The 17,381-nt window shown below is 42.7% G+C and overlaps 3 protein-coding genes across 9 annotated transcripts in view; 2 read left to right on the forward strand and 1 right to left on the reverse strand.

Annotated features, from left to right (window-relative positions):
* The window catches only part of LOC6544629 (protein furry), a 46,304-nt gene extending 33,023 nt beyond the window's left edge, over positions 1 to 13,281 (reverse strand). For 3 of the 7 annotated variants that reach the window (XM_015157749.2, XM_015157758.2, XM_026976624.1), the window contains exons 1-7: positions 12,896 to 13,281; positions 4,956 to 6,544; positions 4,552 to 4,892; positions 3,086 to 4,473; positions 2,788 to 3,019; positions 2,520 to 2,702; positions 487 to 630 (exon numbers count right to left, since the gene is read on the reverse strand). In XM_015157749.2, the coding sequence (XP_015013235.1) occupies positions 487 to 630; positions 2,520 to 2,702; positions 2,788 to 3,019; positions 3,086 to 4,473; positions 4,552 to 4,892; positions 4,956 to 6,544; positions 12,896 to 12,950 (3,932 nt within the window). In that variant the 5' untranslated portion in view covers positions 12,951 to 13,281. Of the gene's footprint in view, positions 1 to 486; positions 631 to 2,519; positions 2,703 to 2,787; positions 3,020 to 3,085; positions 4,474 to 4,551; positions 4,893 to 4,955; positions 6,545 to 9,725; positions 10,653 to 12,895 lie in introns of those variants that run through there. The other 4 variants (XM_001972168.3, XM_015157752.2, XM_015157754.2 and 1 more) reach the window with 3 other exon arrangements.
* A 7-nt stretch (positions 13,282 to 13,288) lies between these two features.
* On the forward strand, positions 13,289 to 15,112 carry LOC6543974 (UPF0046 protein C25E10.12). The gene is made up of 2 exons (XM_015158399.2): positions 13,289 to 13,583; positions 13,950 to 15,112. Exon 2 carries the CDS (start codon positions 13,958 to 13,960, stop codon positions 14,858 to 14,860), a length of 903 nt encoding a protein of 300 aa, XP_015013885.1. The 5' UTR covers positions 13,289 to 13,583; positions 13,950 to 13,957; the 3' UTR covers positions 14,861 to 15,112.
* Positions 15,113 to 15,926: 814 nt separating this feature from the next.
* On the forward strand, positions 15,927 to 17,380 carry LOC6543975 (tubulin alpha-4 chain). The gene has a single exon (XM_026976625.1). It carries the CDS (start codon positions 16,197 to 16,199, stop codon positions 17,304 to 17,306), a length of 1,110 nt encoding a protein of 369 aa, XP_026832426.1. The 5' UTR covers positions 15,927 to 16,196; the 3' UTR covers positions 17,307 to 17,380.
* The last annotated feature ends 1 nt before the right edge of the window (position 17,381 follows it).

The raw sequence follows: 17,381 nt of genomic DNA on the forward strand, positions 1-17,381 counted from the left end.
GCATGATGTTTGATTACTGGGGATTTAAGTAAGATACTCAAAAATACTCAGTATATACTCAAATTAAAAAAAAAAAGTTGTCAGGTTGAGCAGAAAATAAAGAGTTTTTTAAAGGTCATTAAATGAAACATAGATTAGCAGATAAAAGTGCAAAATAAACTGAACTTTAAACTCAAGAATCCGTATACAAAGGATCACAACTTCTGGAGCTAATTAAAAACATTTTTAATAACATGCCAAAGCTACACACACAAAAAACGCAGACAGGCAACAAAAATATAATAAACACAGGAATATACTCATTTTGCGTACAGAATATGCTCATAGCTATTTGCACAAAAAGTTATGTAAATCGAGTTATTGTTTTGCAGGTATTTTGTGTCATTATTACCCGGCATTGCTTTTTTCTTTGTTTTAGGATTTAGGATTTGGCTTTGTTTTAGGTTCAAGTTTTGATTTGGTTTTGGCTGTAATTATTTGCTTTACCCAAGTCGCTTTTGGCGCGCCTCTTTGCGTCCATAGGAGAGTGGCAGCGTGAAACGCGTGACGATTCCCTCGGGCCCAAACACATTGGATGGTATATTGTCCAGGGAATCGGACAGCGAACGCGAGTCCGACTGATCTTGTAAACTATAAATTACAATCCATATATATTGATATTGATATTTATAAACAGCTGTGTTTTTGCGATACTGAACGACTAGTCATGGTGACTGACTCGATGGTGATGGTTCGATTTCGAGTTTGATGTGATCAATGTTTTATGAACACACTTGCACAGAGATATCATATTGGCATAATGTTGGCCAATCTGTTTGCCCAGCTCCCATGGGATGTTCGGTTGGTGTGGACATGGACTTTAGCGTTCACGAGGCACAGGTGCAATGTGGTGGACGGGTGGGCAGGTGGGTTGGTGGCTAGGTGTGTGGATGAGTGTGGAGTAAATAGGAGTGGACTTTTTCTGAAATACCCATTTTTATTGACATTTTCCGTCGACCAACATTTACACACTGATGTGATGGAAATGCGCTGTGTGTGTTGTGGGTTGCAATATTTCGCATTTAATTCAGTTGAATCTAGTTAGGAATTCTACGAACAGTCCATGAAAGCGAATTTCAATGATTTACCACAATGAAAAAATGGTTTCAGGTGCCATATAACATATTATATAATTTAATAAAATGTTCCTTTGAAAACCCATATAATTGCTGGAAATAATAAATGTATAATGACAACAAATGGACTGGCACACTCAGCATGTACAAACATTTTTTATGAAATTTAACGAAATTCAGTAGATAAATTTACAAGTGTCTTATAGGTTTAGCAGAAGATTGTATGCATTTAAAAAGTACTAAATTCGGTTACTTCACTACAAAGTAAAAAACACCTTATTCCATCGAAGTTTATTTATAAGCAGCTTAATTTCAGTTCGATGGAAAAAGTACTTTAAGGGGATCCAGAAAATTTTGTTGATTACAATGCACAATTGCGAAGGAATCACAAGAAAATGTAGTTACCAAGAATCCGTTAGCCTGTCAATAGCGTTAAAAAATGGCAAACAGCGGACTCTTTTCAACTGAAAGGTCCTATTTCTCGGAATCCCTGCTTCAGAATTTTTTGTTGTGACCAGGCAATCATTTTGTGCATCGTTATCAATCAATTTTTTTAGTCCCAACAATGTAATCTAAAACAGGGCTCATTTTGCAAGTGTTATTAAATGTGAGTATTGCGCTGCCACCCCAAGTACGACCCTTTAACCCTTGCGTCTAAAATAATAAACAATGGCATGAACAAATATTGACAAGAGAGCCCTGCTGTTGTGCTTATGCAGGCGGGTACATGAAGTTTATTTTAATTAACCAAACATAAACTTATAGGTGCTTTCTAAGGATTCCAATCGAGTGCACGCGTGTAAAACAATACAGCTAAACATAGAACAAGTGGTGTGAGTTACGCGGATGCGAAAATTTCTTAAAATCACATATTAAACCGATTTGCATTCACCATTAATATGCAAACGCCATTTTCAAACATCAAAATACACACATCCGGTTCCGTATTTTTGCTAGCAAAACAAACTTAAAACACAGAAACCCACTCCACCCACAATGCAGTGAAAATTGGGTTGAGCAAGAAAACAAAACATAAAATGAATATTCAACTTGATTACGATTTCACACGCACTTTTAATAACAAAGTACAGGTCAACTGTAGTACACAGATGTATAATCACTACATGCAAATCGTGCCGAATGTAATTGAATGCGAAGTGTTAGTCAAACAGAAGTAATGAAGTGTCTTGTTTGTTTTGAATTTTGGGCAGCTGTTAGTGAAAGGACACAATAAATGCACAGTGAAAAATAACACATACAAATTGTCAACCTTTTTACAGGCTTATCACATCAGCTTACGGCAAGATTAAATGGCTTGACATAAATCGATTTCATTTCAATTTGGCAGTTATTTATTCGTCTGCATGAACATGGCATACAAATGCTGTGCGTTTCGTCACTCACCTCAAACTCAAATCAGGTGATGCACATCGAACGGCAACACTGGGAATCTGGGGCACCAGTCGCATGGCACAGGCCACCTGATTCCTCCAAAGACGCAAGTACGAATCCTTCTGGCTCTCGGTGGGCACTTTCTTGGTGGGCGCCGAACTTCGCAGCAATGAAGCTCGATTGTCGCTCACGGGGCTGCATTACCGGAAATATTTAAGTATGATTAATGTAGGTTAAGTGTAATGTAATGTAGATTATGGTAAAAACTGTATTAACGCACGTGGGATCAATGACACTGTACAGCGCATTCAGGCGCGTGAAGCAAATTGGCCAGGCCTGTGCCACTGCCGATGGACACTGTTGCAGGACGTTCTGTCGTTCCAGCAATCCAAACAAACAGGTGGCCCAGGGATCAAACGGAGGTTGCGGAGAGCTGGCCGCCGTTGCCGATGCATTCGGTGTTGAGCTGGACTGCGAGAGGTTGAGCGTGGACGTGGATGATTTCGAGTTGTCTGTAAGAAGTAGCAAATGAAATAAGTTTCTATATTCGTGTATAATGGTATACAATGATCTCCTACCATCTGTTAATCCAGCTAGCCACACTCCGCTCGACCTTTCAGCTATCCACTGCAGATCAATGCAATTGGCATTCAGAATAGCCGTCTTCTCCGTCTGCGGCAGCTGTGGCAGGCACTTCTCTATTATCGTTGGAACACAACGATCCATGACATCGATGAGCGGAGGCTCCGTTTCTGGAATACCCAATGCTCGCATCAGATTCTTCACTTCCTTGAGGATCAGCGCGGCCAGCTTGCGCAGGTAAGGACGATAGTTGCAGAGTAGCACCAAAGCAAAGCCCTCCACAAAATGCAGAGTGGTGGCCAGCGGGATTTCATTCTTCTTGCCCACATCGCTGGCCATGTTTAGCACGGTGTGTTGCGTGATACTGGACATTCCGCTTGAGGTAGTTATGCTGGAGGCAGCACTACTGGCCGTATTCAAATGCTGCTGCTTGGACAACTGACTGCTGGCGGTGTCCTTGGCTGGCGCCGATGTGATCTGAACCACTGTAGCTTGCACCACCGTTGTCGTTGTGGTGGCCGTAGTCATTTTGGCTTGTGCTGTATTGACCACGTTGGTTGCGCCACTCGGAGCACTGGTGGTGTTATTGCCGTTCACATTAGTGGCACACCGCCAGATGTTAAGGAAAGTGAACAGGATGCGCGTGCAGTTCTCCAGCAGCTGCGGATAGGTGTCGGTGACGTCGCGCACCAGAAACTGAGTGTAACCGTGCACGACATCCTGACGCCAATCCGGAAAATCTATGACCAAGGTCGTAAGCGACTGGTGGGTTAGTATTCGCAACTCCTCATCCATGTGGACCGACAGTCTAGAGAGCATGTCCACAAGCTCATGAGCGGTCATTGTATCGGGTATCAATCGTGGTACGGCGGCAACACACGTTCGGAAGAGATCGATGCGAGGCTTTCGTTCACCAGACAGCATCTCGTCCGGCTCCTTGTTCTGGTTCTGGGTATTTGTCATCATCAGTGGACGACCATAGTGAACATCCAAAGCTCTCAAAATATCCACAAAAACCCTGCGCACATGTGGGAAGTACGTAGACATTCCAATACTTCTTGCGGTGTCGTCCGTTAACAAAACGTACATCTTGTTAAACGTCTTCTTCACTCGGAGAGTGTTACCAGATGGCAGGACTGGAACGGTCCTGGGCATCGGTGGCTCACCAGCCTTCTGCTGCAGTGAGTCGGCGACGACCAAGAATGCTCGCAGTCCGATGCTCATGCGTTCCGGATTCAGGATCAGCTTAATGGACCGACCTACGCACAGCAGATCGTACACGATTTCGCGCATGGCAAAGTCCAGACGCTCCTGGGCGATGAACTGGATGATCTTCACAAAGATGTTTAGGGGGGTGTCACGTGGCACAACTCCTTTGGAACCTCTGTAAAACATGTAACAAGTTGGTGGGGATAAGCAAAATCGTTCGCATGGTTTTCAAGGCTAAACAAACATTACTCACTTGGGGAACAGGGAGTTGACAATGCTCTGAAGGCGGGAGTGAGTGGCCGAGTTGGACTCACACTTGATGCGGATCATGTAGACCCACAGTAGACGGAACAGCGACTCGAGGGCCACGCGACTCATTTTGGCATCGCGGTTTTTCAGATTACTCAAACACATGGCCAGGAAGTAATGCCAGTTTGTCAGGAAGAAAGTCTTTTGCGAGACGCAGAGCAAGCAGGTGACCAGCGGGAAGAGGGCCAATCGATGCTTAGACTTGGTGGAGGCATCCAAGGTCTGCACATATAGCAGCTCCACAAAGTTCTTAACGCACGGAACATTCACCTCGTTTTTAACGGCCTGCGAATATGTATTCATGTATTACTTTTAATTACTAAAGACGCAATTGGTTATTCTACTCACCGCCGCCACAGGCACCAGGATCTCCACGAAGAGTCCGGCAAGCGCATGCTTGATATCCTTATCCTTCACCTCTAAAAAGTACTGACCGCACTCGTGCATGAACTGAAAGGACGCCTCAAACTCCTCAATGGGCACCATCTTGACCCGGAAGAACTTCATGCCCATCAGCAGACTGATGATGCTCTGGGTGGTCGTTGGTGACACCTCCTTGCCGCGCAGCTCCTTCAGCTCGCTCATGAAGCGCTTGCGCACCGATGCAAATCGACTTTGAGCCAGTACGCCGATAACCTCTGCGTACAGATCAGCGATCATGTGGATATTTAGGGCATTCGGATTGTTCTGCAGCCCATCCTTGTACTTGAAGTGCTTGAAGGCCAGATTCTCGATGCTGCGCACCAAATCCTCGTGACCCGGATGATACGGCAACTGTTTGAGTATCTCGATGAGAGCCAGACAGAATATAAACTCAACTGCCGCTTCCCTTCGCTGCAGCTGAAAGTCCAGGTCCACGGTGGGCTTGTTCGTTGCCGCCTGGGAGCTGCTGCCACTCGGTGCTGGTTTCTTGAGGTCATTCTTGATCTCCATGTCGGACAGCTGGCGACGATGCCAGGCTAGCAAAGTGTGCAGCAACGATGGCAGGCAGTGCTCGGCCACCGAGCCCAGAGCGGATAGCAACTGATCGAATTGCTGATCCTCGCCACGTTGCAGTAGCTTCGATAGATTCTTGTCCGCACTCTCCAACATCACCAGCTCGATCTTCTTCTCAGCTTGTGCCGTAAAGTCGCTGAAGAGATTTCGCATCACGATCTCACCAGGTCGTGGAGCGGTGGTCTCCACGCTGGCCACTCTGGCCGCCAAGGCATGCATCTCGGCTTGCGTGTAACTGGGCAGGACGTTGATGATCGAACTCCTCGAATGGGCTCCCCAGGGAAGCAACGATTGCCGCTGGGGAATGATCAGAGCTGGCGGTGAAGCGTAACTCTGGCGACTGGCCGGCAAACTTTGGTATGTAACCGCTGACGATTGCTCCACATCGCCTACTGGCAATTGTTGCTGCTGCTGCTGTTGTTGCTGTTGCGGCTGTTGTTGCTGCTGCTGTTGCTGTTGGTATTGCTGTGACTCATACTCTATGCCATACGGATAGTCATCGCCGGGCAGCTGGTAATTAATGGGCGACGTTGTCCCACTGGCCGTAGTGCTACCAATCGGACCACTACGAGTCGTCTTCGGCGTGGATGTGTATTCCGCCGAGTTTATCGAGTGACGCTGGCCGGGCGATCCACCACTCGGATTGCCGTCCAGTTGAGCTGATTCAACGTTATCGACGCTATCGCCGCCAGCCAGGTTCGCCTGATAAGCATCTTCCTGGAAAGCGTTGCGCTGGGGGCTCTTTGTTGGTGTTACTACGCCCACTCCGACTCCGACCCCAACTCCGCCTCCGCCCACTCCACCCACCGCAGCGGTCCCAGTGGTTGTTGATGTTGTTGCCGCTCCAGCTGTTGCGTTGTTGTTGGTGTTGCTGGGACTGGCGGTGGATGGCGAGGCAGCTGGATCGCTCAGGTGCTGCTCATTTGGGTTTTGATTTGTGCCTGGTTAAAAAAAGAACGAAACACATTATCAGTATCGGTTTTATGATTAAACGGATTACACTTATCAGTTATTTATAGGTATGGAATTACATGTGTAGATAGCTGGATAAGTCCCAAAAATGATTCACTCTGCGCAAAAATCATAAAATGAACACGTTTATGGAAAAAACATGTTGAAGAATTTGAAGCTGTTGATTTTTAATTTTTTCATTGTTTATTTGTACTAATAATTCATACAAACGATGACATTTTATACTTTAAATTTATTCAAGAACCTAAAATTGTACAGTTTCTAGATAGTAAAGTAGAGATATGTGCGCTAAATCAGCTAAGATGTGACATTTATTAATTATTTTTGGCATTCAAAAACTTTCGTATAAGCGATATTTGCTGTATGAATCTTTGATTTGTGATCTGTTATTTCTGTTTTTACCCAACCTTGGTTCTAGGACACGCCTATAAAGCGAAATCTGTAAATAGAAATTATCATCAGCAACCATCAAGAATTTAATCATCATCAAGTGTGGGGGTGTGGCAAGAACACGCCCCGAAAAACTCAAATTGGGAAGAGAAACCAACACGAGCTCCCTTTATGGGCCCAACTCTGGACTTGGGGACTGTATCGTGTCGGGTTATCATTCAATATTTCGGTTTTGTATCTAAATTACCAGGAAACGTCTGTAAACTTAATATTGACATATGGTCTGATGAATGGAATGCCTTCGACCATCTGTCAAAATGAAACACACTCTGTGGAATATGCAAAATAATATTCACAATTGATGATTTGCTTTCCTTCTGGCAACTGATATCTGTTTACTGGCATGATGATAAGAGCAGATACCGAATTCTAACTAAGGAAACTGACAGGAATGTGTAATGTGGCTTTCCTAGAATATTGTCGGTTGAATTGTAGGCACTACGAAACCGAAATTTGAATTTCAGATATCAGATGAGGTTATATAAAATTTACTTATTGTCATACTTGCTTAAGACAGATTGTAAATAAAAAGAGAAGAAAAAAAAAAAAAGACGTTAAATTTATATTTATCTGAGAGAGTTAATATGATTCAATTCCGTATTCTATGTAAGCATAATATTGGATGACCAATGTTAAATTCAATAAAACATTGGAATAGATGGATATCTGCCCACTCCCAAAAGCAAAATCCATCCATTGCCTAGCAAAACACCTCGTTCTATTATTCATATCAATTATCGTGACTTATTCCTGTCCAGAATTCCTTTAAAATCGAATTCAATCAATAGACCGGAACACGATTGCCAGTGTCCTTTATGACCAAGTCAAGTATAACATTGTTGGATGGGACGGGTGAATAATATATGTCGCTACCAAACGTAATCCAAACGATATGTCGTGCCTCATGCACAAAAATCAGCTGTTTTGAGCTCTGTGCCGAAGGTCTGGTAAAGTTCAGGGTAAAGGTTCTCGTCGCCGCTTTCCGTGAATAATTGATAAAGTTGAAGTACAAGGCAATTTGGAAGGCTCACAGGGGGACAGCAAAGGTTGATCCCGAACCTTGTAGTGAAAATCTCCTCGAAGAAAATTGCGTAAAGAAAGCTTTGTCTAATCGACGCGGAAAATGTTTGACATTTCACTAAACACTTGTATGCGAAGAAAATCGAAAACATCACAAGGAAATCTCAAATAAAACACGCAAAAACATATGTACACAGACAGATGTACATACACATACGTCCATATTATTAATACCATATTAACACGCTCACCCCAATCGTTTTCCCGAACGGTTCGTACGTCTTATAAAAGCTCTCTGGATGTGTCATATGAGAACAGCAAGAACACGCGAATAGCACGATTCCATGCCACTTATAAGATGTTCGACGAACCCGAACAAATATATCTGCCAGACGATTAATCCATCGCACTGGGCCAAACTCAAATCCAAATAAAACGTAAAACACTTAAAAACTGCAGCAGAGGCAAGAAAGTAAGGCAAGTTTTTAATATATGGGGATTCGACTGCCAGATACCCAGTAGTCACTGTTTTAAGGAATTTGAATGACAGCCAATACGAAATCATCATTATGTTTGAATAGAGTTCGCGTAGAGGTTATCTTTGCTACAGAATGGGCTTAACAAATATACATATGTACATAGATATACTTATATGGATTGTATTCAATTTGTTTAAAGTAATTTTCATCTTAACATAATCATTATCTTATGCCAAGCATTTTTTTCAGCCTACAAGTAGTCTTATTTGTTGTTTTATTTCCTTTTTTTAATTCCTAGAATAACAAATTTAATTTCGTTGGAAAAAAATATTTATAGTTTAGCACGTGGAATTATTTTTAGGATCTTTTTATTTCTGTGTAGAGCATTGTAAGCACTAATATATTTTCGCTTAGGGTTTTCTGATTTGAAGAATGTTCTGGTTATTTATGAGAAAAGTAGAAGTAGAACCCAGTCAATTGATTTGGCGAAAATCCAGTGATTCATGATTAATCGATACGTAATCAAACATTTCTTTAAAATCATACCGAATGATAAAAAAGAATTGGCAGAATAATAATGCCGAGTTAACAATAATAAACAAATATTTTTGGCAAACGCACTAATGAATAAGGAGGTGAGAAGTGTGGGATGATAATTCACGGTATTTCCGTTGTAGAGAAATATTTAAAGTATTTGGCGGATAGTCAAGATATATATGTTTGAATATATCGGTTCGTTTGTTGTTTATAAAAAAATACATTTTATAGATGCCACCGATTGTTATCTTTACGATTAAAATGATACGTCAACTTATTATTGATTTTCAAACATTTATCTTATCTTAGCAAATAATCCATCAACTTTCGCCCTTGAACCCTTTTGCAATTTATTTTCTTGTGGTTTTTATATTTTAATTCGATTATGTGTGCAGCAAGTGAAAACAATGAAAATTTTACGAATTTCGTAATGACACCGATAAGACAACTACATATGGCAAAACCATGTAAACGTACATATGTGGTTCTTGAATTTTTTCACATAAACTTGAACTTAAAACCTTCGAATTGTTTATCACAATTTATTTTTATCGTCTGTACACCAAATATTTCCTGGATATATGTATGTTGTGTCACCCCGTTTATATTTTTTATCGCTTTTTCGTTGCCCAAATATTAATAAGTATAAGAAGGCAAAACCAACCTTTTAGTTTTTTTGGAGTCCATTGAAAATTCCATAACATGAAAGTGGAGCATAAATTTGTCAGGGAATCGCAGCTGGGAAAGTGATACTCGGGCAGATTTACAATTGTTCTGCCCGGCTAAAAACAAAGGCGATAGCAAGTGTATTTATCACTAATTAACGCGAACAAGTATTGCAATTAGAGGCACGTGATTTTTGCCTCCACACAGTTTACAAATAATATTTATTAATTGTAGAGCTTCAATTGCTGTTTTGTACTGTGTCCGATTGTTTTAGATTCGATTAAAAACGGTGCGGCTGATAAGGTGATTTCAACTATGTCACTGGGTCAGGATTTATGTTTATTGCACTATTAATTGCTAAGGAATTAACGGTTAACGATTAGCAAAGAGCACTCGTTTCCCCAATAGAAGAAACATATTTTTATATTGTATATTAACTTTTACGGCCGCCTTAGAGCTTTCTACGATTTTTATGCTAATTAGCCAGAAATAATGAGCTCAGCGTTTTGCAACTTGTACACCATTCTACACTTTATTAGTTTATTTATTGACCGATGTCAAATTACGTTGGCCATCCGAATGTAATTATTTTGTGTGTGCCGATAAATAGAACCGATTTCGATATGGTGGCACATATATAGACGGATATTATATATAGTGGTATATATAGACGTCTAGCTCGCGTTAAATCCAAAATAAAAATTTCGAACGGACCGCAAAGTGCAAAATGCGAGGCAAACGACAGCGACGACGACGAATTTCGACTGCGGCGAAAACGAACCGAAAAAAACGTACGGGCTAACGAAACAACAAAACCCAGAACAAAAACAAAACTAAAGAGCGAGCGCGACGTCAATGGCAGCAGAATACAACAACAGGGAACTCACAAAATAATACTGTACGAAAATCAACAAAATGTGAGCAACTCGCGCACGCTCGCAAATTGGAAGCTCGAAATCAAAACAAACGATTATTGTCTATTTCAAATTATGATTAACAATTGCCTGAGAGAGAGAGAGAGAGACAGAGAGGGAGAGTGAGAGAGAGTGCGGAGCGAACGGAACAGCTGTTTTCCTGTTGCGGCGAAATCAAAAGTCAGCTGAGTTGTTTTCAAAACAACAACACTCATACGCCGCGTTGAACCCAATGGGATAAGATGAAAACCATTCGTTTGTTTACTTATTTGCGTTCTCTCCCTGTGCGGATTCTAGCTGATTAGCACAGCTAGTGGATGGATAGATATATACATATATGTATATGTATCTGTCGCATTAGCTTCAATTTACTGGGGGGTGGGGGGCAACCTGTGCCGCGCCTTCCCGCAGAGAAGTGCTAAGTGGAAAACTTTCCGCCCTCGGCGTCGTGGAAATCCCGCAGAGCGCCAAGGCTGGAGCTGAGCTCCAAGTACAACACTTCACAGGACGTCCTTAACCCGAATTCCGTGTGGAAAACCGCGGTAATTCAATTCATGGCAAGTGCCCTCTACTTGCTGGAAGGGATTAGAAATTGGGATTCAAATAGACAGGGTAACTTCTTTGAAAAGGTTTGTCAATAAAAATTGAAAACACAAAATACTTTGCAATTTCCATTTTTTTCAATGGGTTTAAATATTATTTACTTTATTATTGCGCTGCATTTCTACGCCTTGATTCTCAGAGATTTTAGACACTTAAAAAAACCTTAAAAATTCCAGTCCTATCTTACGAAAATCTCAAAAGTGGCTTTGCTTTTCTGAAGTTTTAAAGTGTGCAACCAATGTTTTAATAATGATTCACTAAAGACATTTTAAATCAAACCAAAAAATTAAATGGGAAAAAGTCACTAGACTGTGCCTAATTCACCATGTTGATTTTCCCTTATGAAAATGACCAACTGCCTTGGCGAATTTCTGAACAAACTTTGTGTAAATTGATTTCACCAACTCGAAAAAAGTAAATAAACGAACATAATAAAAAAACAATGCCTAGGGAAGCATTTTGTAACGACAAACAGTTAAATTGATTATGAACGCGGCTAGATTGTTTGCCATATGTACGAATAATTAGCACTTCGGCACAAGCACTTTCCATTTGTACAATATTGGTTTGCTGAATTAGTTAACGGCTTTTAATGCAATTGGCGAATTACATCACGCCCACCACATAACTAGGAGCTGCTACTACCAAATGATGGACTGACACGCGATTCGAGTAGGCAAACACGCGACCGGAACGCACTTTACACCCGCTCAAAAGAATTGGGAACGCACTTGATTTTTTGTTGGCCCCAAGTGGGCTATATGAACCTATTTCCCGTCTCCGATTTTGAATCGGACTAGTGTATTTTTTCCCTCTGGTATTGGTACTTTGTGGCTCGACGGCGAGCAAACAAATGAGAACGAGAACGAGAATGGGAATGAAAATGAAAATGGGCTGATGTACGAGCGTTTGGAGCCCGAACTTATGCAATTTCGCACAGGTGATGGTAACGACGACTCGACATTTGACTTTGGATGGCTGGCGGAATTTTCTAATTTTGCCACACTGCGCTACAAAATCCGTTGGATAACTGCCAGGTGGTGCTGGTGATGGTGATGGTAACGATGGTGGTGCTGCTGAAAAGCAGCAAAACCAAATAGAAATAAAATCCCAACCCACCCATTGACGCCAGACATTTGTTTTGCTTTTTTCTTCCTCTTTCAGTGCTGAATGTCATTATCAAGGTTTATTTGGCACTCTGTTTTCCCGCAGTGATATGAGTGTGTGTGGATGGCCGGCAATCAAAGTGAATCATCACTTAACAAATGAGGAAGACAAAGCAAACAAACAAATGGATAACGGATAAACAGATGCAAAAGAGGTGAAGTGTGTAAAGGTGTGTGTGTGGGAGGGGGGAGAGAACAAAGGAGGCAAGGCAGTGAGTGAAATGCAGTGAGATAACGCACACACACACACACAAACACACACACACACATCATCGCACACAAACAAACAAAAAGTGGGTGTATGCAATTAGCAACAAAAGCATTAAATTAAGAACAAGTGCAGTTTATCGCAAGTGATTCCGCCATGTATGTACATATGTAAAAGCGAAAAACGAGAAAATTACACAGAAGTCGGTTTAAATCCCAAAAATAGCTTCTTATGCAGCTGAAATGTAATAAAAAACATCAAAGTGCGGAAAACTTACCAGCAACACCTGCGTCCAAGGCAAACAAATCCTCCTGCAGCTCCAATTGATCCATTGCAACCGAATTCACTCTCTAATTAATAATTTATGGCTAAGAACAATACGCGTCTGCAAAAGTTGCAGCTGCGGCCATTTTTTGCTTGCCCAGCGTGGAATTTCACCTGGTAATCACTTTTCACGTCTTTAAACACACAAAGAATACTTTTATTATCCTTTGGCACAACTGCACTCGAAAAAAACACAATTTCCAATTTGATTTAGTCAATTTTAAGAACGTTTTTATTGCAAATGTTGGACGAAAATTTACGCGTAGCGAAGAAGCAGAAAATTATAAGCAGCTGATTTTTGTTTTGACCAGGGCTACGCCATAAAGTTGCCAATCGATAGGCGATTGTACGTTACGTTTCATTACGTTACACTATCGGCGCTCAGCTGTTTGCCCCGGCAATGACGTCACGCGTGCACAACCAATTTCTTGTATTTTGATTGGTATTATCAAATTAGTATCGCATTTATCTGCAAATACTTGACTAAACATAAATAAACGCGTGCTAATCAGGGCTCGACCATGTCGCCGGCGATTGCGACGAGTGGGTAAAGGCCTAACACAATGGCAAAAACAATCAAAGACCGACGAGGCGCAAAGAAGCAAAACAGGAAGAATCGTTAGGAAGGTTTATAAATAATAGTAAGTAAAAAGAACAAACAGTATTGATTCTTCGAAATTAACATTTTAAACTGGACTAGACTTTCATCAGTACTTTTAAGCTGTAGTGGCCTGTACTTCTAAAACAGGGACGTAGCCCAATTATATTGGCATAATCCTTCTAAGGCGACTGTCCCTTTAATACAAATAAATCTGCATTAAATCGTATAGAATGCATTGAATTTATGAATCACAGCAAAACCCCATAATTCGCAATATTTTAAAACAAGAACTGTCTTAGTACGATAACATGCATAGCCACGTTTTAGGCATGGCTCTTACTATCTTGAACAAAAGATTTCATTTCTGTGCCTGTATACCTTGCTAAGTTCCAAAATACAATTGCAGATATCAAAATGGAGGTGCCAGTGCATCCGCTGAGCCAGGACCCCACGGCCGCTTGGAGGGAGATCAGCAAAACGCAGCGGGTGATCAAGGTGACGATGAAGCCACCCACCACCACAGTAGCTCCCAACAAGGCGCGAGTGGTTTGCATGTCCGACACGCACTCCTTGACGCCATACATCAAGTTCGACATACCAGATGGCGATATATTCATTCATGCCGGAGATTTCACCAAGTGCGGCCAGCTGGAGGAGGTGGAGGAGTTCAACACTTGGATAGGGGCACTGCCCCATCGCCACAAGATAGTGATTGCTGGCAATCATGAGCTCAGCTTCGACAGAACCTTCACTCATCCTTTCCAGAAGAGCAAAGGTCATGCTTCGAGCAGCAAACACACTGGCATGTCCATCCTCGATGATTTGCCCACCTTGGGCAATGCCAAGGAGAATTTGGAGAGCGCTGTGCAAACGCAGAATGTCCGCGACGTTCTGACCAACTGTCGGTATCTGGAGGATGAACTGCTCGAGATTTGGGGCGTTCAAATTTACGGATCGCCATGGCAGCCTGAATTCTGCCGCTGGGCCTTTAATGTCCCACGTGGGACTGCATGTTTGGACAAGTGGAAACAGATCCCGGAAGGCATCGATATTCTGGTTACCCACACGCCGCCCGTGGGTCATGGAGATCTCTGCTGTTCCGGCGTAAGGGCAGGTTGTGTGGAGCTACTCAGCACAGTTCAGCAACGAGTGCGTCCGAAGTACCATGTTTTCGGACATGTACACGAGGGCTACGGCATCACCAGCGATGGCAGGATCATCTTTGTGAATGCCTCTACCTGTGACATTAATTACCTACCCAACAATGCCCCCATCGTTTTCGATGTGACGCTGCCCCCCGGAGTTCGCAAGGACTAGCATGCCTAGATGCACATTTAATGTGTTCAATGAATTTATTTTCGTCCCACTGTAAATTTAAGTTGAAATATTCTGTCTCTAAAGATATCCAAGCACAAATGTAGGTGTCTAGAGAGGTTGAATTCAATTCGCACGAAATAATCGCTCTTTAGAGAAACAAATCAATACTTAAGATGCCATAAAATATTTATTCAAGTAGAGTGCATTTGTCAAAATATAAATTTGTAAAATAAATCAATTCTGCGGACACCTAAATTGTTTATATATTATTTTCATTATAATGGCAGTTAATGAATAACAAACTTAATTTGAGTAAAGGTAAATCAAACCCTAAGGTACATATATGTACATATTTTCAAATCGGTATCGACAAGCCGCCACAAATGAGTTCGAAAAACCTTGGAATGATTGGGGTGCAGCCCTGTCTCCCAATTTGACATTCCTCTTTGGCGCCCTGTAACGGCGCTCTTCCAGTGACTCCCCAACCAACGAACCAACTAACCTGAGGCTGCACTTTTCGCGTGGCGACCAAAAAATTATAGAAAAGGTCCCGCAGTAGATTTTAATTTGTATACTCCAATTTTAGTCCAGCAATAAAATTAATAAAATGGTGAGAAAAAACTGTAGTTTAAGTGTGAAAGGCGGGAAGTGAAATATACAATCAGAAAAGAGAAAAGATAAATGAATAAAAGTTATTTGCAAAACTAAAAGCCCTATAGAGATATGAGAAGAACATTACCTTCTTTTTAGAAAGATATTACCTGTTACTGTCGCAGAAAAATAAAAAGATCTTAGAAATGTTATAAAATAAATTACTTATACGGATCATACAAGACAATCAAGTTTTTTAAAGATTCTTTAATCTTAACTATTCTTTGCGATTAATGAACTGTCCCAACGATAAATGAATATTCATTTTTCTTCATATGATATTGTTCTTGACACTAGTTTTAGTGAGTAATGCACTTCATTTATAAAATACAATGGGGGACCTAACCTAACCTTAAACAATGGCGCCTTCTCCTGCCCAACTCACCTTTTTTATTATTTCCCCCACCAGCGCGAAGTAATCTCCATCCAGATTGGCCAGTGCGGCATCCAGATCGGCAATGCCTGCTGGGAGCTGTACCTCCTGGAGCACGGCATCAACCTGGACGGCAGCCTGAAGACCAAGGAAGAGCTGACGGCCAGCGGGAGCAGTGCCAGTGTGGGTCACGACACCTCGGCAAACGATGCTAGGACCTTCTTCACGGAGACCGGAAATGGGAAGCAAGTGCCCCGCTCAATTTTCGTCGATCTGGAACCGACGGTCATCGATGATGTGAGGAATGGCTCCATGAGGGACCTGTACCATCCGGAGCAACTGATTTCGGGAAAGGAAGATGCGGCCAATAACTATGCCCGCGGTCGCTACTCCATTGGCAAGGAGGTGATCGATAGGGTGACCTCAAGGCTGCAGAAGATCGCAGAGCAGTGCGACAGCTTGCAGGGATTCCTCATCTTTCACTCGCTGGGCGGAGGAACTGGTTCGGGATTCACCTCCCTGTTGGTGGAGCGCTTGTCCACCGATTACAACAAGAAGTGTAAGCTGGACTTTGCCGTCTATCCATCGCCCAAGGTCTCTACCGCCGTGGTGGAGCCATACAATGCCCTGCTGACCACGCACTCCACCATGGACCACTCGGACTGTGTGTTCATGGTGGACAACGAGGCCATCTACGATATATGTAACAATAGTTTGGGTGTGGACAGGCCCGCCTATAGGAATCTGAATCGTTTGATCGCCCAAATAGTGAGCTCCACAACAGCCTCTCTGCGTTTCAGTGGCTCCATGAATGTGGATCTGAATGAGTTCCAAACGAATCTGGTGCCCTTCCCACGCATCCACTTTCCTCTGGTGGCCTATGCACCGCTGATGTCCGCCGAGAGGTCAGCCCACGAACAGCATGCGATTACCACTTTGACCAATGCCTGTTTCGAGTCCTCCAATATGATGGTCAAGTGTGATCCCCGTTCGGGTAAATTCATGGCCTGCTGCATGCTATACAGGGGTGATGTGGTGCCCAAGGATGTGAATGCCGCCGTCTCGGCCATCAAGTCCAAGCGGCACATCCAATTCGTGGACTGGTGTCCCACTGGTTTCAAGATAGGCATCAACTACGAGAAGCCCGCCTTTGTGCCGGATGGAGATTTGGCCAAGACCTCGAGGGCGTGCTGCATGCTGTCCAACACCACCGCCATCAGTGTGGCCTTCTCGAATCTCTCCTACAAGTTCGATCTGATGTTCAAGAAGCGGGCCTTCGTCCATTGGTATGTGGGCGAGGGCATGGAGGAGGGCGAGTTCACGGAGGCGCGGGAGAATATCGCCGTCCTGGAACGCGACTTCGAGGAGGTCGGTCTGGACAACGCCGAGGAGGGCGGCGACGAGGACTTCGATGAGTTCTAGGCCCACATCTTCAGGCCCAGTCACTTAAATATCCAATAAATATATGTAAATAAATTAACCCAGAGTTTGAATCAC

The sequence above is a fragment of the Drosophila erecta genome, unplaced genomic scaffold, assembly GCF_003286155.1.
Source record: "Drosophila erecta strain 14021-0224.00,06,07 unplaced genomic scaffold, DereRS2 tig00000021-arrow-pilon, whole genome shotgun sequence".
Taxonomy (NCBI): Eukaryota; Metazoa; Arthropoda; class Insecta; order Diptera; family Drosophilidae; genus Drosophila; species Drosophila erecta.